General features: G+C 43.8%; 1 protein-coding gene across 1 annotated transcript in view; it reads left to right on the top strand.

Moving 5' to 3' along the window:
- LOC107373979 (tetraspanin-15) overlaps positions 1-21,824 on the top strand; it is a 35,930-nt gene extending 14,106 nt beyond the window's left edge. The window contains exons 2-8 of the mRNA XM_054731212.2: positions 1,744-1,929; positions 2,849-2,923; positions 5,359-5,454; positions 11,088-11,201; positions 12,374-12,424; positions 19,748-19,864; positions 20,761-21,824. Coding sequence (XP_054587187.1) covers positions 1,744-1,929; positions 2,849-2,923; positions 5,359-5,454; positions 11,088-11,201; positions 12,374-12,424; positions 19,748-19,864; positions 20,761-21,096 — 975 coding nt within the window. The 3' untranslated portion in view covers positions 21,097-21,824. The remainder of the gene's footprint in view (positions 1-1,743; positions 1,930-2,848; positions 2,924-5,358; positions 5,455-11,087; positions 11,202-12,373; positions 12,425-19,747; positions 19,865-20,760) is intronic.
- Positions 21,825-22,191: the final 367 nt, after the last annotated feature.

Genomic DNA, 22,191 nt, shown 5'->3' with positions numbered 1-22,191 from the left:
GTACAGGTGTACTGTGCAACCAGCCAGCAGTAGGGCTGGGCGATATGACGATTTTAGACCGTTTTACGATCTACACATCTGACGGTCTGTCATTTTTGAGAGACCGTTTTATCACGATTCACAGCTCTGCTGTTGAATTTCTGCCTCTGAATGAAAATGGAACTTACCTCAGGCGAATGACACGCCTTTGTTTGACCCTTAACCAGTCAGAGTGAGTCATATTAATATATTAGTGCCCCGCTTGTTTTCACCTGTGTGTGAACAAACATGGCTTCGGCCGCGGCTGAGAGCCACAACGAGGTTTTTGTTCCGAAGAGGAACGCAGGGTTTCCTTAGCGTGCGGCGCTAACAACTTAGTGACGTGACATGTCTCGGAGAAAGCGTAAAAACACGTTGGACGCTTCTTCTGAAGCAGGAAAATAACACCGCTTCTTAAGCAGAGCACGACGCCGCCTCGGCTCGTCCACCCTCTGCCGAGCCGGTGTCGGTACCGGACTGAGCTCGGTCACTGGGTCGCTGGAGCTGCCCCGTGACTGCCTGATGGAAAACCAGCGGGTTTCATCAGACTCGTAGTTTCTTATTTTTGCTGGGGACCCCTGTATTTTACCGCTCCCTCCTGCAGTCTTCCCCTATTAACATTTAAAATGATTCTGTAAACTCCGTGTATCAATAGAAACAATCTCTGCCTCTGCCAGCTGCAGTAAATGTAGTTTCCAAATAATAAGAGGTGCATTCATCTGTGTATCTCCTTTGATCCACATTAGTGATGTTTTCAGCACCAGAACAGTGAAGCACAGAAAGATTCCTGAGTTTGTTAGTAATTTTATTTATTAGGTGCATTTGACCTGTTCTATTTTTCTCTGAAATGAGATCAAATCAGTGCTTCTATGGGTTGTCTCCAATCTGCACTGGAAAATTTTACTTTATTTAGAGACTTGTTGCAGAAAATATTCAGAATGCGCAGTTATTTGCTACCACAAGCGATCTCTGGTCCAGCCGCACATCAGAACCGTATTTGAGCTTAACTATCCACTACATGAGCAACTGGGAGCTACATAGTATTTTGAACAAGTTAATGTTTACACAATACATTTGCAATTGACATGTTTGCACTTTAAATATGTTTACGATTTTAATTTATGTTAAGTTACTTGAAAAACGAGAAAAACTGATTTTTGTAATTGTTTCTCTCAGGGCTTTTATCATCTCTGGTGTGAGTTTAAAATATAAGTGTGTTAGCACTGTGCTGATTATCCCTAATATGAATAAATGTTTATTTATTCAATGTTTCTCTTCTTTAATACGCAATTGAAGTTATGCTATTCATGGATAAAAAATCGTGATAAAATCGAAATCGTGATAAAATATTGGAAAAATCGTGATATTCTATTTTTGCCATATCGCCCAGCCCTAGCCAGCAGTGAGATTTAAATACCTGAACTACCATCAAGAAAATAATTTCAAGGAAGAGTGACTGAAAATGTGCTGCAGATAACACATAAAAGATGACAACTCTCCATTTTTGTATTGGTAGAACGGAGTCTCGGTTGCCAGTGAGAGCAGTGAGACTCAGAGCTGGTTCACAATTAATCTAATTCACAAAACCCTAATCCCACAGGGATTACATTGGCATAGGCGCTTATACCTTTTACTTGATGTTCTTCAGTGCATTGACAGTCGTCATCATGAGTTGTCTTTTTTTTTTTTTTTTTTTTTTTTTTGCTACTTTCTTTGTTCCCGCAGCTCATGGGCCTGTGTGTACTATGTGTGGGAGTATATGCAGAAGTGGAAAGGCAGAAGAATCGGACTCTGGAGGGTATTTTCCTGGCACCTGCCGTTGTGCTCATCCTGCTGGGCCTGGTGATGTTTACTGTGTCTGTGGTGGGGATGGTTGGATCCCTCAGAGACAACAAGACCCTGCTGCACATGGTGAGAATGTTGGAAAAGCACACGTGAATATCTGCACACAGTCTGTTTCTGTGCTTAAGGAGCCATGCAGCCTAGAGCTACTCCTTGGATTGTTAGCTTTTTTCTCTCAGCTGATGTTCAGGATTGTATATTGATCAGATCAGTTATTAAATTAGTATGTGTTTAACTTGCATGAGTATACTTGTGTGGGGTTACATGAATTACTACAAACATCAAATCTGACAAACTTTCATTTGTGTTTAACACACAACAGGCTGTTTCATTAATTATAAAACCACGGTAACGGTTAATACGCTGTTTCCTTCTTACATCTAAAGGCACAGCTGCTGGTTTTGTTAATAAAGAACAAGCTCTTACTGAACAGAAATACATTATTGTGGTTGCTAGGCAACCGTCCAATTGGGTAAATTAAAATAAGATGAAATGAAAAGGAAAATTAATGTTAGAAAAATCTGTGTCTGCATGTCGAGGAAGAGGATAAGGAAATCAGTAAACCAAATGAGTTTTTAAAGTTCATGAATAAAATGTTCAAAAGATGAAGTTGATCTTGTTCCTTTTGAGCAGGTTTTGAACCAGCAGCTTTCTGCTCTTCGTAGGCTAGGTTTTTATTCCAACATTTGTAGACTCAGATCAGCTGCTGAACACACACTCAGACCCAAACACAGCTTCTGAAGATGGGTAGCACTGAGTGAATGTGTGCTTTTATGTTTCTCAAACGAAGGATGAGACTCTAATTATGGCCTACTCATTTAGATGTAAGATTGCAAAAAAGCAGGATTTCACTGTGAGAACGTGAGTCAAAACAGGTGTGGTGTAAGAACACACCATAAATCTGATGAAAACATTCCTTTGAGCTTTTCTCTGCAGGATTGGCTAAATGCTGAGTGTGATCATTTTCTTTGTGCGTTTCCCTCCACAGTTCCTCTGTGTTCTGTGTGTGTTACTTCTGCTACAGACCGTTGCTCTGACCGCTGCGCTCATCTTTGAAAAGAAGGTAATTGTTTTTCTGCATTCAGTGAACATCTTTGTAGTTCTCTTTTTGACATTAGTTCTGATGCCTCACTATGGGATACGACCCTCCGCGGGTTCCTCAGAAGCACTTATCTCAATACGCCACTCCTGGTTGGCCAGTGACGCTCACGTCATCTGCTACTATAAGTAGCAAGCATCCCAACGCACACACCTCTTCTCACTTCGGTGGTAGCTTATCTCAGGTGAGTTAGTTCAACTGTTCATAGAGCCAGCTACCATTTTCTCTCCATCACCAAATGCTAACTTACTTTGCTTCTGTCCTGACCGTCACCATAGGTTTGGGCACAGCGAGCAGTTTCACATTTCAGTGCAGCTGTTCATTCTTTAGCTAACATACCAGTTAGTCCGCATGGAAGCCGCTCCTCCCACCAAATGAGTCAATGGCGCGGGAGCTCGCATCTGGACCTGTGGGAACAAATTTTCAAGCAAGACCCATACCAGGTCTGCTCAAGCTGCCTCGGGCTGGGACACGCCCGGCTAGCAGCGGAAGCTCCCGGGTCATGCAAGAGCTGTGCTTTCTTCACTTTGAAGAACCTTCATCGTCAGCTAGCTTGCCGAGGAAGGACCCACGCCTGCCGGCTCCTGGGCTGCCGCCTGGGGACGCCGCCAAGCATGCCCTCCCGGAGCACGAACCATGTGCCGAACCCTACTGGGGCTCCCAGCTCAATCTGGCCGTTCAAACTCCACACGTCCTCGACTCCTGGACTACAGGGACGACGAGGACACCTCGGAACTCCTCATTTCAGAGGAGGACGAAGATGATGATGTTTTTCTCCCTGTTGCTCAGGCTTCCATGCCTAGCTTCCTGTCCTCTCCCAGGGATGGAGCAGTTTCTCCAGCCGCTCACCTGGACATGCAATTATTCTGCCGATGCACTGCGACCAGGCTCAACATCCCCTGGCCCACCTTGGTCACCGAAGCTGTCAGATCTCGCTACGACCGCCTTGAATGGCAGCTCTCGTGGTCTGCCTGTATCTGTTTTGTGTGTGTAACCTTGGTCAGGCTGTTTTGCGGAGTCAAATTTCTGTGCTTCGGGACGCTGGACCACTGAAAATAAAGCTGATTCTGAGGGGGAAAAAGCTGCCTCAGGCCACAAGAGTGGCAAAACCTCTCCTGCCTGTTTTCCCAGAGCTCCTTGAAGAGATTAAATCATCCTGGGACCAACACCCTTTCAGCTCCAGGTTTCCTGTCCAAGGAGCCTCCTTGCTGGACTTTGAGGGTATGGAAAAGGCTGGAATGCTGCGCATGGCGCCGATGGAACCGCAGGCCAGCCAAGGGGCACCTTTGTATGCCGAGGCTGTCGCAGCACAAAGTCCCCGCTCATGCGCAGTAGTTAACATCAGCGCCGCTACGCCACAGCCGCTAGAGGGCACAGCTACTCCATGTGTGGCAGCTGTCAAGGCTGTGTCACCACTTTCCATTCACACAAAGGAATGGGCAGCGGTTTCCAATTCAATTCAAGTTTATTTATACAGCGCCAAATCACGACAAGAGTCATCTCAAGGCACTTCACATGGTAAACATTCCAATACAGTTCAGTTCATTAAGCCAATCAGAGAAAAGTTTCCTATATAAGGAACCCAGCAGGTTGCATCAAGTCACTGACTAGTGTCAGAGTCTTTACAGCAATCCTCAGATTGGGTGCTGAAAACTATGTCGAGAGGTAAGAGATCCATCACTATCCACTGGATTGTGGAGGCTATTTCTCTGGCTTACTCCTGCCAGGGCATTCATGCACCTGTAGGGCTCAGGGCTCATTCTAGTAGGGGCCTGTCTGCTTCTTGTGCCCTTTTTCAAGAGCTGTCTGTCCAAGAGATTTGCGCTGCAGCAAGTTGGGCTTCTCCACTTGCATCTGCATATTTCTATAAGCTTGACGTCTTAGCTTCTGCTATGACCCACACAATTCTGGGTGTAGGGTCCTCAGCAAGCCAAGACCCTGTAGGTTGGTGATCGTTGGGTAAGTTGTCTGGCAATACGGGAGTCTCCATATCCCATAGTGAGACATTGAAACAAATGTTAAGAAAGAGAACTTTAGGTAACTGTCGTAACCTCAGTTCTCTGAGTAACATGAGTGAGATGTCTCACCAGACAACCCTCCTTGCTGGGTGAAGCGAGAAGAGGTGCTTATCTTGAATGACGTGCTTTGGGACGCTTGCTACTTGTAATAGCAGGTGACGTGAGCGTCACGACCACTGGCCAATCAGGATTGGCGTATTGAGATAAGTGCTTCTGAGGAGGGGCGTATCCCACAGAGAGACATCTCACTCATGTTACTCAGAGAATCGGGGTTACGACAGTTGTCAGTTGCAGTCGGGTCGTAGCTGGTATCTGCTGTATTCGGTCCTACCCAAGACCATCCTCACCTCTCAACCTTTTACTTCCCTCTGTTTCCTGTAGACATCGACTTTGTTTCAAAGCACTATACGAGAAGGAATTAAACACTACTACGATGATCTTGACTTCAAAAACATCCTGGACTATGTACAACAAAAGGTAGTGTCTTTCGCATCAAATGCATTGTTACACAGAACAACTGTGTTGATTCTTAACACCTGGTGTTCAGCTTGAGAAGTATGAAAAATGTTTGTGAAAACCTCTCAGTATTCTGCTATAATAGGTTTACTAAACAGAAAGTAACCGGGCCTATATGGTTACCACGCTAATCCTAGTTTTTGCTTAATTTATTAAAAAAGACAAAAAAAATCCCTTAATTGTTCTAAATCCCAGTCGGGTCATATCAAAGACTTTAAAAATGGGACCCGGTGCCTCCCTGTTGACACTCAGCTTTAAGGGGTTGGATTGGGGGGTTAAACCACCAAATAGTTCCGGAGCGCAGCCACCGCTGCAGCTCACTGCTCTCCCGCTGGGGATGGGTCAAATGCGTAATTTCACCAGTATGTGATGATGACAATGGGACTTTGGACTTTAAAATGGAATTAAGAACTCCACAGGTTGCTTCTGAGGTTAAAAACATTAACTGACAGCCTGTAGTTTTAGCATCAATCAAACCTAATTAATGAAAACAAAAAACTACAAGAAAAGCGAGGGCTCAATGCTCCACATATAAACCCTGGAGCGCTTTAAATAATGGGTACTGGGGGCTTTCATCGAGAACTCAGTTGTAATGTGAACAATAGCTCAAGAGGGCAGCCTCACAAGTTAGCATCTGCGGCCTATACCATCCGCCTTTATGGGTTTATCTATTGCTGATGCCGAAATGTTCTACTGATTTTTGGGGCCCATCATCATCAATGTTAAAGAAATTACATTTCCGTAAAGTCTGATAGTCATTTAGTCTCTTTTTCTGCAATAAAATTTGTATTTCTTTGTTTAAATTGTGCTCGGGTGGTCGCCAAGGCAAAAACCCGGGCATGGGAGGAGTTAGGTGAGACCATGGAGCAAGACTTCCAGTATGGCTCGAGGAGATTCTTGTCCACCATCCGGCGCCGGGGGGGGGGGGGGGGGGGGGGGCAGTGCGCTAACACTATCTATAGTGGGGACGGTGTGCTGCTGACCTCTACTCAGGACATTGTGGATCGGTGGGCAGAATACTTCGAAGACCTCCTCAATCCCACCGACACGTCTTCCAGTGAAGAGGCAGAGTCTGGGGACTTTGGGTTGGCCTCTCAAATCTCTGGTGCTGAGGTCACTAAGGTGGTTAAAAAGCTCCTCTGTGGCAAGGCTCCAGGGGTGGATGAGATCTGCCCGGAGTTCCTCAAGGCTCTGGATGTTATGGGGCTGTGTTGGCTGACACGGCTCTGCAATATCGCGTGGACATCGGGGGCAGTCCCACTGGACTGGCAAACTGGGGTGGTCCCCTTATTTAAAAAGGGGGACCACAGGTTGTGTTCCAACTACAGGGGGATCACACTCCTGAGCCTTCCTGGTAAGGTCTATTCAGGGGTTCTGGAGAGGAGGGTCCGTCGGATTGTTGAACCTCAGATTCAGGAGGAGCAATGTGGTTTTCGTCCTGGCCATGGAACACTGGACCAGCTCTATACCCTTAGGGGGATCCTGGAGGGTGCGTGGGAATTTGCCCAACCAGTCTACATGTGTTTTGTGGATTTGGAGAAGGCGTTTGACCGCGTTCCTCAGGGGGCCCTGTGGGGGGTCCTCCGGGAGTATGGGGTACCAGCCCCTCTGATAGGGGCTGTTGGGTCCTTGTATGACTGGTGTCAGAGCTTGGTCCGCATTGCCGGCAGTAAGTCGGGCTCGTTTCCAGTGAGAGTTGGACTCCGCCAAGGCTGCCCTTTGTCACCGATTCTGTTCATAACCTTTATGGACAGGATTTCTAGGCACAGCCAAGGTGTGGAGGGCATCCGTTTTGGTGGCCTGAGGATCAGGTCTCTGCTTTTTGCAGATGGTGTGGTCCTGTTGGCTTCATCTGAACATGATCTTCAGCTTTCGCTGGAGTGGTTCGCAGCTGAGTGTGAAGCAGCTGGGATGAGAATCAGCTCCTCTAAATCAGAGACCATGGTCTTGAGTCGGAAAAGGGTAGAATGCCTTCTCCGGGTCAGGGATGAGGCCCTGCCCCAAGTGGAGGAGTTTAAGTGTCTCGGGGTCTTGTTCACGAATGAGGGAAAACTGGAGCGTGAGATTAATAGGCGGATTGGTGCTGCATCTGCAGTGATGCGGGCGTTGTACCGGTCTGTCATGGTGAAAAGAGAGCTGAGTCAGAAGGCGAAGCTCTCGATTTACCGGTCGATCTACGTTCCTACCCTCACCTATGGTCATGAGCTTTGGGTAGTGACCGAAAGAACGAGATCACGGATACAAGCGGCCAAAATGAGTTTTCTTCGAAGAGTGGCTGGGCTCTCCCTTACAGACAGGGTGAGAAGCTCGGTCATTCGGGAGGGGCTCGGAGTAGACCCGCTGCTCCTCCACATTGAGAGGAGCCAGTTGAGGTGGCTCGAGCCTCTGGTCAGGATGCCTCCTGGACGCTTTTCTGGTGAGGTTTTCCGGGCACGTCCAAATGGGAGGAGACCTAAAGGTAGACCCAGGACACGGTGGAGGGACTACCGTAAATCCTCTAATACAGGCCCGGGCCTTTATTTGACTCAAGCTCATCAAGCTCCAGGCCTTTATTGGAAGGAGGGCCAGTATTAGAGGCAGGCCTCTATTTCTAATTGAGCAAAATGAACTAATGGTTCGCTGGAGTTTTTGACAATTAAAATTGCGCCCACATTTTCAAAGTTAAACACATTTCTTTTAACAACAGTATTTTCTGCTTCAGCCATCTCCCCCCTCCCCCTGCTTCAGCCATCTCCCCCCTCCCCCTGCGCAGCGGCAGCAAACTCACTGATGCGCCTGCAGCCTCTCGGAGTTCCTGCTGCTCTAAACATTAAAATAATTATTTCATTTTCTGTTCCACTTCTGATTACCTTCAATGGTGTCTGTTTGTTGCAACCACCAGGTACAAAAACTAACTTGTTTTTATTTGACTATTTTTCTGTCCTGTCTGTTTATTATCTTCCTGCATCTCCTCTCAATCCTAAAGAAAAACTGCTACCTGGGTTCATATATATTCACCTCATGAGTTACCTTTGAACTGCAGTTCTAAAAGATCTACCGACCGCAAAAACAGCGGAGCGCTCGCTGTTTGGCGGCCGTATCAGTGATCAGTGCGTCGGAGGACAAGGTGATGCGCGCAGCGCCCCGCTCCACAGCAGCGAAACGCATCAGGAGCTTGTCACCTGCTGACAGCAGGCTGCTGTCTTTTCTGAGGGCTGCATCTTGCCGGTCATTATCACGTGACAGCGACTAGTCGATGACAGGCGTAAAAAGTCACTATAGTAATCCCTCGTTTATCGCGGTAGATGCGTTCCAGACCTGGCCGCGATAGGTGAAAATCCGCGAAGTAGGGACTCCCAGCATGCCCCTCTCGGGGATTCCCTCACGTTGCACCTACGTCACAAACCGCGGCTATAAACGGAAGTCGCCTTTCCAGCTCACCACTCAGTCATCGTTTCTTCAGATTCATGATCAGAGTTTCCAACCTACCGATCAATCCAACGAACTACCAGCTCATAGCAAGTTATCTTACTTACTTCTGGAAAGCCCGGCATTTCCGTGTCACTTCGTTGACGCTCGAACGCTCGGGGGTTTCCTAGACCGGCCGGCGTTTCACCGACGCTATCACTTCCGTGTCTGTGAAACCACGCTCCCTATGGAATTATCGTATGATCACATTCTCTTTTTGTGGGTAAAACTCAAGAAAAAAATTTTTTTTTACTTGTTTTTTTTTAGTTTTATTACAAAAAGTGCATTTTATGATGAAATTGATGAAAAAAACAAGAATTTCTTGATATTTCGCATAGAAAAATAACGCGAATCAGTGAAAAATACCGCGAATCTGCGAATTCCCCCTGAAAAATGCTCCAAAGAAAAAATCCACGAAGCAGCGAATCCGCGATGAACGAACCGCGAAGTAGGGAGGGATTACTGTATAGTGAAGTTGACTAGTTCATACACCCCCTACTGCTGCTCTCCAGAGTGTTCTGCAGCATAATCAGCACGTTCTCTTTGAACTTGATAGTGTAATGACCTGGCTGGGGTTGTAAGCCAGGTGCATTCTGGGTATTGTTATATGTGTTTCCTATCGTTTTGCTAGTTCCTATGTGCTGATTTGCGTGTTGTGTGAGTGTTATGTAAGCCACAGGGAAGGTGATGTGTGTTCTGTGGAGGGGTTGAATTAGCATGGTTAACTGACACCGTGACTCTGTGTGGTAGGAGCGTGATAGAGGATCGTGTCTGTAGCGTTACTAACCATTGAAGAAAAAGTCTAATAAAGGTCCGGGTGAACCTCTATTGCCTCCTGCTGGTTGATTTGGGGACAATAACCATGCCGCTGGGACGCTCATACTTGCTTGTCACCACATTCCACCCGGCCACAATAAGAGACCGGCCATTATTTACCTCCGCTGACTCCGACACCGGTCAAAATTGGAGACCCGGCCTTTAATTGAATACTGGCCTGTATTAGAGGATTTACGGTATGTCTCTCGACTGGCCGTTCCCTCAGAGGAGCTGGCCCAAGTGGCTGGGGAGAGGGAAGTCTGGGCCTCTCGCCTTAGGCTACTGCCCCCGCGACCCGGCTCCGGATAAGCGGATGAAAATGGATGGATGTTTAAATTGTTAAAAAAAAAACATTTTAATAGTCTTGTTAACAGAGTTAATACTAGTTTGTTCTTAAATATGATTGGAGTTGCAAATGCAAGCATTTACAAGCCTTAAAAAGGAAAGGTTGGGGAAATCATCCGGTCAGATAAAGCCAGCCTCTTGTACGTCACAGGGAACATTTGCATTCATGGCTTTGCCCAGCTAGTCTTGTGACTGCAGAAGGCTGTTTTGGTGCGGCCAGGAGAGAACAGTTAGTATTAATTAACTGTTAGCATTAGAAACTCCACAACATGGCAGAACACATTCAGGCTTCTGATATTTGTGGAGATAACATCAAGATTGTATTTTCTACCCAAGAAAAAAAAAGAGCAAAGAAGGCAGTGGGAGAGTTGTGTTGCCAATCAGAGGCAAGATGTTTGAATATCATTATTAACAAAAATATTAATTAGTAAGACTCCAAATCCTGTCATGTTGTGTCCTCCACACCTCAGACATTTGTTTATATCCTGAAACAGGAACATCAGTGATTTTTTTTCCACAGAAATCGACTCGCAGGGCATTCATAAATACTAGAGACCAGATTTATTGAAAAAGAGTGACTGAGATTTCTAAAATCATTGGTAGAAATTTTGTGTTTGTCCCTTTGATTGTTCTGGACAATCAGCATGATGCCCAGTGAAGCAGCATGCAGTTTGGGTCATTCTGTCGCAGAGGGGAAAAGCTCTTTTTGGGTTCCAACAAGTTGAAAGCTTGATTGTATTTTCTCTGAGACATGTTTCCCAATACCTTCCTGTAACTGATAGTCAGAAAAGTGAAGGCACACTTTGTCCTGCAGACCTTTGTGTAGGAGCCGGGTGTGTGGAGGGATAATCTGCTGGTGGTGGTTTGGGGAGATGGGGTGTGGTGGCGGGAGGTCGTGTAGGGCAGGTGAAAGCTGAACTCGGTGTGTTGTAGTTGCCTCTGGTTTATTATATTGTTGGTCTCTGATGGTCTTTTTTATTTTCCAGTTTTCTTGCTGTGGAGGAGATGAATATAAAGACTGGGGAGTCAATCAGTACCACTTCTGCAATGGGACTGGTCCGCTAGCCTGTGGGGTTCCATATACCTGTTGTGTGCGCAAGGTGAGTGAAAACAAATGTAACCCTGTTTGGTTGAAATGTGTCTTATTCATTTTTGTCTGATGCAGCAGAACTTTATCTCTGAGTCGCAGCATCTTTTATTTCTTTATTTGTGTTCTACAAAATACAAAAGTGGAACGTAGCAACTAAGATTTTTGCGTGAGCCATAAAGCTGGGGCAATCTTAAATTACAAGATTTTTAAAAAATGGAAGCACTGGGTCAACAAAGTCTGTTAAACTATGTTAAGGTAAAAAAGTCCCTTTTTCACTTAAAAGTTTTTTAAGGCACGTCTCTGTTTGCCAAGGTAAACCCTCTTCATTAAAGTTTAGTTGAAATAAATCTTGGAGTCCATTTTATCCTGTAGAAATGTCCAGGTTTGCTCTGTTTGAGTCTCATCATAACAATCCGAACGGAGTGATAAGATCTGATAAAACAGTCACAGCAGACAGTCACCAACTTCTGTTTTTGTTGACTGACCCTTCGATTTAATCATCAAACATGACTGATTCAGAATCACTCGAGTCGCAGTTTTGTCAGAAAAGCAAAAAAAAAAAACCTCTCCTACAATTTCACAGCATCATAAAACGTGTCTGAGCCGGGGCTTATCTCACATCCTGCTGATGAATAGCTCCGATCCACTGGGACAGAAATGACTTGTGCTTCCTCAGATGAAGAAGGGACACCTCATCTTCACAACAGAGTTGTAGTTAACTGTGTGATGGAGGGGTATTGTCTGCGTAACGGCAGACATGTTACTATTTAAAGGTATTTGGCCTTTGGGAGTTTCCTCCCTGTAACTAGAAATGGTTTGCCCCTAAAGAGCCACCGTATCCTCCATAGGACTTCATCCATTACCATCACAGGCTCAAAGGACTGATGATGTCTCTGGAGATAGAATTCTACAATCTATCTTTACACACACACACACACACACACACACACACACACACACACACACACACACACACACACACACACACACACACACACACACAGATAGAGAATTGATTGAAAAAGCTGAACATTCTTGCTGTTATCAGCTCTTACCGGCCATGGTTGTGCTTGTTTATCCAGTTTTACGCTCCAGCCGCTGCAGTCCCTTACGGGGAGTGTTACTGTCATGCTGCCATCTTAAAATCTTCTTTCTGACGCTACGTTTTGACTCCTCATGCAGGGTAGAGAAGTCATCAATACACTTTGTGGCTACAACACTCTGAATCAACAGGTAAGACATCATTAGCATCTGTATAATGCTGGGTTTACTACTTTACTACTAATGGCTAATAAACTGAAATTCTATTTAATTCTGTTAAATCCTGCACATTTACCAGGGTAGTAGATGAAATAGAACAGACACCATCATACACCTGAATTGGAGACTAACAGGCACAGGTGGAAAGTAACGAATTACATTTACTCGCGTTACTATAATTGAGTAGCTTTTTTGTATATTTATACTTTTTAAGTTGTTTTTCAAAGCTGTACTTTTACTTTTACTTGAGTACGTTTTTAAAAAAGAATTGTAATTCGCTACATTTTAAATCATATCCGTTACTGAGTAAAAATAAATTGTAGGCTTAATAACTTAAAAATATTACGTGTAGCAGCGTCGGAACAGAAAGAGACACCTGCATGAGCACCGCATCCAAACTGTGGGGGTGTGTGGGTCTACACTTTTGCTCAAAAACATCAGTTCAGTCCCTGTGATCCACTCGCTGTTTACCTCCTCTCTCCCTCCTCTCCTGTGGGTTGGAACCCGCACCTTCGCGCACCGGTGTGACGTCATCAGAATTCTGCTCGGTTCGGTAACCAGATATAATCTAAAAGATGATCTCTATATTTCAACATTAGAACCTCCATGACATCCTGGATTAGTGCAAACAACGAGTTGAGCTAAGGAGTTACTCCAGCATCAGGAAGATTTATTCTGGTAAACTGTCGGTTAAATATTTTCCAGAGTTATATCAATAAATACACACAGCAGTAAAACTGTAGATTACTGAACTATATTGGGACACATGATGGAGCTAAGACCAGCTGAGAACTCGTCAGCTTAGAGCTCCCAGTGGAGCACAGAAATGAAATATTTAAGAAAAGTAAACAAACTGTACCGATTTTGGCTCTGAAGATGAACAGAATCCTCCTCTATGTCCAAATCGGGTCGCAGGTCTTCTGAGTCAAATGGTCTAAAACATGTCTGCACCTCTGGTAGTGATATCCAGCTGGCGGGGTCGGAGTTCGGTTGAACTTCTCCGGTAATCCAATATCCGTTCTCGTCGCCGTATCCCAGAGAAAAAACAAATCTGATGGACTAGCAGAGGCTTCAGAAGCTACATCTGATTGATGACACATTGTTCTCTGCTATAACGCTAACGCAGAAACACCGGAGCCAGGCGTTGTTTACTACAGCTGTTTCAGCAGAGCTCCTTGTGAAACGTCCCCAGCTGCCCAGGGCTTAGACCGGAAGTTAGTTTCTGTTTTTCCCTCGTCAGTAAAAAAACATCAGATTTTCTTACAATTCCAGACGTCAAAATCCAAAAAATCTTTTTCATCTGAGGTTTTAATACACATTTACACATGCTGTTCAAACGCATTTTGCCTCTGGCCGATATCTTTAAATGAGTGAGTGAACCCACTACCAAGGATGAACTCTGCTAACTTTAAAAATCAGCTGCTCTAAATCAGCATGAAGGTCAGAGAGGAGCTCTAGGATGGACATGGATAAAGGAACTGTAATGTAGAGGTAAAGTAGGGCAGGGCCAACGTTAGCAGCTGTCATACGGTCCATCTGAAATGTTTGACTTTCATTTAGCTTGTTATGTGACAGGTTAGAGCACAGTCTCATGTTAGAGTTTTGTCATGAGAACGTTGAGATACCTCACATACTGATTGTTAGGTAATTTAATCTATGTTCGGTAATTTTAATCTATCCGTATTCACTATTATGTTGCGTATTTTAATTTATACTATTGTTCTTATATTACCTTAAACTTAAATTACCTGAAAGGGAGTCAGAACACCCACACAGAGGGATTAGATTCTTAATTTAGTCAATTGTAACAAACCTTAAACAGACAACAAGCTCTGCAAAGTGTAAACTCTGCAAAGGGTGAGAATCAAACACCAGACAAGACGGTCATTTGTTCTCACAACGAGTTGGAAACTGCAGCGAGTATTTATTGGCACAAACACCCAACCACACATCACAGAATGCACACCCACAAATTCTATAACCAGAAGAGAAGTTTCTAGTTTAGAGCTACTTTTCCTACCTGACCAGTTTGCCCTTAGCTAATGGAAAACACCTTGGTCTTAGAATGCACAGGACAAAGGAAAACTTCAGATACTGGATCAAAATGCCTAAAGCAGAAAGGAGTTTCCTAAAACACCCAAACATAAAAACAAGTAAGGTCAGGTTTTTTCCCCAACACATTTAACAAAAGATTTCACAACAAAGATGAATCAATAAAAATACCTAACACTGATGGCGTCTAAAAAAATATTTTTTCTCAAAATAAAGAATAATTTTAATCACAGTTGAAACGTACAATCCTAGAAAAACCTCGTCCAATCAATGTGCACGTCCTGTTCTCACTGACTGGATAGAAATCCTTCCATCAAACTGTGTGTGTGTGTGTGTGTCCGTGTGTGCGCGTGCACACAGGAGCGTGTTGTGAACTGGTGTTGTGGTTTAGCACTGATGTAACCATCTTTACGCTGACAAAAATGTAACTAAGTAACTTTTACTTTGAGTACATTTTATTTACGATACTTTTTACTTTTACTTGAGTAAAAATTTAGGCAAGTACTTTTACTTGTACTTGAGTAAAAAATTATCAAAGTACTGGTAAGTAGAAAATTTTAGTACTCTTTCCACCTCTGCTAACAGGTACCAGACTAGTTATGCACGTCACTACTGGGTCAACAGAATCACACCACAAACAGAGGCATGCAAAAGTGTGTGTGTGTGTGTGTGTGTGTGTGTGTGTGTGTGTGTGTGTGTGTGTGTGTGTGTGTGTGTGTGTGTGTGTGTGTGTGTGTGTGTGTGTGTGTGTGTGTGGAGGGGAGGGGCTTCCCCATTGCTAAATGATTGTATCGTTAGTGTCATTTTAGGTTTACAGCTTAGTAGGCACAGGTGAAATGAGCATCCTCATTCAACAATAAAATATAGTCTTTTGCAGACGCACACATCTCTTTTGTCTTGATGCAAAGTCATCAATGAGGTCATCTAATGCTGTGCTTATTCTGAGCTGAACTTATGACAGTCTGACCACTCAGATCTTCCCGTTCCATATATATATATATATATATATATATATATATATATATATATATATATATATATATATATATATATATATATATATATATATATATATATATAAAGGGAAATAGCAGAGTCTTGAGTAGGGCTGCAACAACGAATCGATAAATTCGATGAAAATCGATTACTAAAAGTGTTGGCAACGAATTGCGTCATCGATTCGTTGTGTTACACAACTCTTCCAAAAGCCCCCTCCCCTCCCGCCCGCCGTTGCGCGCAGACCGGAGAGCCAACAGGTGTTTGGAAGAGAAACATGTCAGAAGCAGCGAGACCCAAAAAAGTAAAAACTTCTAAAGTTTGGGAGCATTTTCAGTTACATCAGGCGAAGACATTCGTTACCTGCAACGTTTGTAGGTCAGACTTAGCATGGCACGGGAGTGCTGCAGTGATGATGCAGCGTCTGAAACGCAAGCATGTCAGAATCATCAGTGACGAAGGAGAGAGCTCTGTGTCTCGGTGATTCACCCAAGCCCCGGATTATTACTCAGGCTAGACATGCCCTAAGCTCATAAAAAAAGTCTATAAAATCGTAAACGCGACGCTATTAGACAAGCGGGGGGGGGGGGACTCGCGCTGCTGCGAACCGGTTCCGCCGTCACATTCCCGCAGAAACTGGTTGATCACACCGGGGCCAGACTACTAACATGTGGCTTTACAACCATAATGTCCTCAGAAGCGAAAACGCTTTTAAAAGGGAGGGAGGAGTCCTAACTGTTGCTGCAGGCGTGTTGTGTGAGTGCAGTTATTTACTGGTTAATATATTTTTGGGTTCAGTTGCTTTCATGTGGCCTAATGTGAGTCTATTTGGGATCATTGGAATGATCAGCAGCATTTCTTGATGTGACTTTATGGCAGTTGCCCAGGGCATCATCGCAAGGAGGATGGCATTCATTTACTTTTGTTTTATTTGGTAGTTTTTCAGTCATTTTTGGAAATAGTGATTAATTTTGATTAATTCACAGCCTATGTTTAATTACATTTAAAAATTAGTTGTTTGACATCCCCAATTATAATAAATGTCTACAGATGAGATCAAACAAAACAGATGAGAATTGCCCTTAAAGAGCAAGTCACCCCCAAATAGACTTTTTTTGCTGATAAACTAAATTAACGAGTGTCTAATTGTGCTGCAGACACGTGTCGTCAATAATTTGGCACTTCAGTGCAACTTAGTTAAAATTTAAATATTCTGCCTAAAACTGGCAGTGTTGTGCTGTTGTCAGGTAAAAACTCTGCACTGTATTTTAATTTAAATCTGCCACCGCTATTGGCTAAGAAGTATGCTATGATGTAAACTGGTATATTATGATGTCACAATGCTGTCGTGAGCCTGAGTGTGTGTATTTGTTAGCGGCTGTGCCCTCTCGGTCTGCCTGGCAACAGCATGTGTTGCATTTTTCAAACATGAAGTGGGAGTGGAGTTAGACTCTGGTAGGGGGTGACTTGCTCTTTAAGCTGTTTAACTTGGACCAAGCATTTTAGTTCACAGATAGGTGTAGCTTAGGGTCTCTGTCTATACACCTTATAAGACAATTTAGGTGATGGCATGTTGTTTTTCTGCTATTGAACTATTTTCTAATAATGTTGTGTTTAATAAAGTGAAGGAAGGAGAGAAATAACGTTTCCCTACCAGTTTTTAAAAATGTCCCTACGTAATCCGATTAATCGTGTCGAGACTCCATCCGATTAATCGATTATCCAAATAATTGTTTGTTGCAGCCCTAGTCTTGAGGTTCCCCTAACCCAGAGGCCATCAACCCGCTGCTCTGGAGCCGCATGCGGCTCTTCCATCCATCTGATGCGGCTCTCTGTGCTTGTAAAATAATGAATGAATATTTAAATAAAATGCTTTATATTTTACTGCATTAATTTTACATCTGTATGCCAATTCTATGTAAAGATTGTCTGCGTAAACCTGAACAGTTCCAACCCGGTCTACTGTGAGACCGGGTTGACGCGTCACGCTTGTGCTTTCTGAGCTGAAGAGGATAAGAGATTCTGGGATTCTCCTCAGACGGCTCCTGGATGTGTCGCCACATTGGAGACAGGAACAAGCGCTATTCAGCCAAAGTTTCATCATCAGGGAACATTTTCTAAGTGACAAGTCTCGCTTCAGTCGGAGGAATCTTCCTGCATGCGCTCTGGTTCTGTGACGTGCTCCAAGCCCCTCTCCACATCTTCAGCTCGCTGTGCACCATACGTACGCGCTGACAGCGAGCTGCGCTGAGCAGTGTCCAGCTCAGATGTTCAGATGGGAATATTTTCTTGAGTGATTTAGCTACATCTGTGATGTGCGTAGAATAAAATGTCAGTTCGTCTGCATGCGTCGGGGTAATTCTTTCTATTCTTTCTCCGTCAAAATAAACGGTCAAATACGGGAACTGTCCGGTCAACACAAGCCCTGCTTTTAACTGTTCTGTTTTCTTGTGAAAATTGTTGCAAAGAGATCAAATTAAACTTGATTAACACCAGAGCCAGGCGCACTGCGCCGTTATCTCCGTCACTGTAAATGAGGGAAAAACAAAATTATCGGATCCTTTTCTGACCTTCCCCACCTACAAAGTTTAATTACAACAATCAAACGTGACAGAGCCAGGATTTGTATTCTGAACAGTCTAAACATGTTTTAAAAAGAAACGTATGACAAAAGTGGCACCTGCTCAGTAAAACCACCAACAGGGTGAAAAATATCAAAATATTGTAGGCAGAGACGGGCTACAACTTCTGGATCCACTTTATATAAATCGTTTTATTGATTATCTTCCTATGAAAGATAACTTTGACATACACGAGCGACCGGTACTGGCTGCTGTCACCTGTTGTGATTGGTTAAAGCAGCGCTCTGCTGTGACTCTCAGTGTTTTCTTTACTGTAGGAAATGGGTAATAATGGCTCTTTGATGGGAACAGGTTGCCGACCCCTGCCCTAACCCAGTAACACCCTCAGACAGAAACGGGTCCATCCCAAAGACAAAACACCCAAACAGAAGCTTAGTGGCGTCGTTTATGCAATCCAGTGTAATGAGGACTGTCCAGAACTTACCTAGGGGAAACTAAACGCAGACGCATAATGGCGACTCAGGCGGAGAAGTATACATGAAATATTCTGTTTGCATATGTAATGTCTCATTAGTCCCTGAGTACCAAAATGCAACTGTTTTCAATGGCATCAATAATTATTACCATCTTCCTCTTTGCCTCCATCTTTCCACGCCTTTTTTGTATTTTGATTTTCTCTTTGATGTCGCAATCTCTCTTCTGCACTTCTTCACTCACAGCTCACCAATGCAACAACCCTTTGCTCCTGGAAGGCAATAAAATGTTTTACGTGCCTCTCCGTCATGCGAAATTTCATTTTCTAGACCTCTCAGTTGCCATGGTTACCTGTGAACTCAGCCAGCTTATTTATATGCAGAGAATCCATAGGCACTTTGCATGGACCATATATGGCAGGAAGTAGGTGTGTAGCAGTAGGGACGTGATAACACACCACCTGAGCACATTTCTAGGACAGGTGTGTTTTATAAAGCAGCTGTGTGTATGCAGAGTTTTATAGGTCCAAAATGTATTTGTGCAGGTAAATACTTTGGTAAATAGTTTGGTTTTACAGTCCCCTAATTACTAAGTACTTACATGGTAATTGCATAGTAATTTAAAGTGTATTATTGCTTCTGAGTTCTTTAACGGTTATTACCATGTATCGGTAACTCAGGTTCAATTCTAGTTTTTATTTTTATGAATCATTCCCAGTAAATACTCGTTACACAATAATTACACTTTATTACAATTACACACGTTAATTACACAATAATACACTTGCAATGTGATTACCACGTAACTACTTGGTTATTAGGGGACTATAAACTGATGTGTTACCAATACTTTTAGCTGAGCTTAAAGCGTTTTAGGAAGGATTCCACAGAGATTTTTAAATGAGGTCCCTGGTCATCGGGATTGGCCCGTAGTCAACATGATGGGCTTACCTGGAGATTGGCCATTGGCAATCCCTAGAAGCCATTAATTACAGACTCAAAAATCTGTTTAATCCACATGAAATAAAAACTTTGAATGAAAATGTTAGTTTTTTGTCTCAAACATTGGTGGAAATGTCATTCTCTTGCAGTTTTAGAACTTCTTTTTTGTGGGTGTGGGAGTCTGTACCTGTCGAGTTTGAGTTAAAAAAGTGAAACTTTCCTCTGGTTTCTTCCTCTGCTCTGTCCATCAGCGTGAAACTCTGCATGATGATATTTATGTGCGAGGCTGCATCCATGCAGTTAACCTTTGGATGAGTGACAACATTGGAATAACCGTTGCAGTCTGCTGCGCCATTGGACTGCCACAGGTAATTGAAAACTCAGGACCCCGACTCGCTGACACTAAACTGTTTGAAACAAGCGCTGAAGCTGCAGACACTTCTCCAGCAGAGGCTCACCATCACTTCCTGTGGAAGTTTCAGTAAGATGGAGCTCTCCCAGTAGGGAAGTTTCTAAAAACTCCCTTAAGCCACTCAGAATGACAAAAGCATTTTTGATGCATTTGAATTTAGCTCCTGCGTGGGATCTGCATGCACTTTTTTATCAGGCCTGATTGTTTTTATTTTTTGGTCAGCGGTCATCCTATTATTCAAAACAAATATGGTGTGTGTCCATTGTCTTTTTCCATAGTCCTTCTAGTTTTTAAATTGCAGTGAAGTCAGACATTGAACTGTTTTCCTGCTCCAGCACACCTGATTCAGTGGTTGAATCACCCGTTCAGCAGCTCATCGGGCTCTGCAGAAGCCTGCTGAACATCTGCTGATCTAAGTCAGGTGAGCTGAAGCAGGGAAATCTCTAAAACATTCATTTGCTCAGTGTTGCTCAACAAGGAAAAGTTGATATTTAAAACTAATTTAAAGATCAGTATCACATACTTTTAAAGGAACAGTTGAATCATTTTAGCCAAATGACCTAAAAATAACTATTTTCAACAATCTGGATATAAATCTCTTTGATTTAGTTTGTTTATGTATTTAGCAGACGCTTTGTCCAAAGCGATTTACAGGTGATGATGAAGCCAGCAGGTTGCCCTTGAGGCTAACAACAGACACTAGTCGGTCAGTCCTAGGTGGCAGTGAGGCAGCATAATCAATCGTAGAGGGAAGTGAACAAGGGATGTGATTTAGCACACGGGACCCTACCCTGCATCTGGTAACTGATGGTTCTGCATTAACTGTAACGGGGACATTGTCTCTCCATGCAGCTGCTGGGCATCATCCTGAGCTGTGTCTTCTGGAACCTGCTGGTGGACATGAGCGAGTCGGCTGACATGGTGGACTTCAAGCTGAAGAAGTCAGAATTTGATTACAGCGATCTGGACCTGGCCGGTGCCGGCTGGTGTCTGTGTCTGCCAAGGGACGGCGGCTACCTGCCAGTCCCCGAGTCGGAGCCCGAGCGGGACCCGATCGACGTTCATCTGGAGAAGCTGAAGAAGCAGCCGCCGCGCACTCACTCTCAGCTCAGAGAACTGCAGCAGTCGAGGTCGGCCAGCGGCCTGGACGAGGTCGATGCCGGCCGAAAGCAGAAAAGGGAACACTAAGCGATTTTCTTCACCCTGTTTCGCCTTTTAGGTATTTGCCTTTTTGATTTGTCATTGTAATGATTTGTTTTTGTTGTGTTGCACTACTTCATGGTCCTGGCTCATCGGGCGAGGAGACGGTTGGCCATCTAAAGGGAGTCGGACGTACTTTGGCACTTTTAATTTCTTTCCACCAAAATTTTAGAAGAGAAGATGCATCTTTCACATTTTTTGTGTTGTTTATAAACTTCTTTTGATTTTTAGCCTTGACTGAGCTGCGTCTCATGTGCTAAAGCTTACCTCAGGCTGTTTGAAGAACAGCCCAGTGGTCGGACGGTACCTTTTGTTGTGTAAATCAGTGGTTACTCTGTGTGGGAACTAGGCCTAGCCAAGTAAGTCTTGAGTGTAGCGTCTGTGACGAATTTATACAGTTTATGTAAAGTTTCTTTTGTTGATTTTAATTAAATTTTGTGCAATTATTGTACATTCTAAGAGTGACAGTTGTGAAATAACCTGGGATGCATGTTTTGTACCGTTTATGAAGTCATTTTAAAGAAGCCCAGCCTCCTCCAGGCTTTCTCGTTTTAAAAAACCTTTTAATTATTATTTTTACTGAAGACATTATCCACGCGAGCAACTGATCAAAGACCGTTTTTGTATGAGTTACATTGTTTTGAGCTATTCCCTAGCTCTTGCCTTGTGTCTGCCCAAGTGTTATCATCAATAAAGCCGAGTTTGTCTACAGCTTATATATTTTTTCTTTACCTTTTTGCTTCATTGCTATCTGAAATGTTCCTCAGAATCATGAAAACTGATCAAACTCCTGAGCTCAGCTGATTATTCTGCCATAATTTGGTAAACTTTTATGCTCTTCAGACTTCTTTAGGAGGCAGGTCTCTCCTCCCTCTGCCTGTGTGATGGAACAGCAGCCAGATACATTCATAAGCGACGTGTAAACAGACACTCGTCTCTTTCCTGCTGGAGGTCATTTGTCCTGATTTATTCCTTCCTGTGTTTTCCTCCCTCATTCAGAGGATTGAGACGGCATGCAGGTTGAATAATTACACAGATGAGTTTATAGCTTACAAATTAAAATGGCGTGAATAGCTTTGAAGA

Source organism: Nothobranchius furzeri, chromosome 17, assembly GCF_043380555.1.
Source record: "Nothobranchius furzeri strain GRZ-AD chromosome 17, NfurGRZ-RIMD1, whole genome shotgun sequence".
Lineage (NCBI taxonomy): Eukaryota > Metazoa > Chordata > Actinopteri > Cyprinodontiformes > Nothobranchiidae > Nothobranchius > Nothobranchius furzeri.
This window is presented reverse-complemented; position numbering and strand designations above follow the sequence as displayed.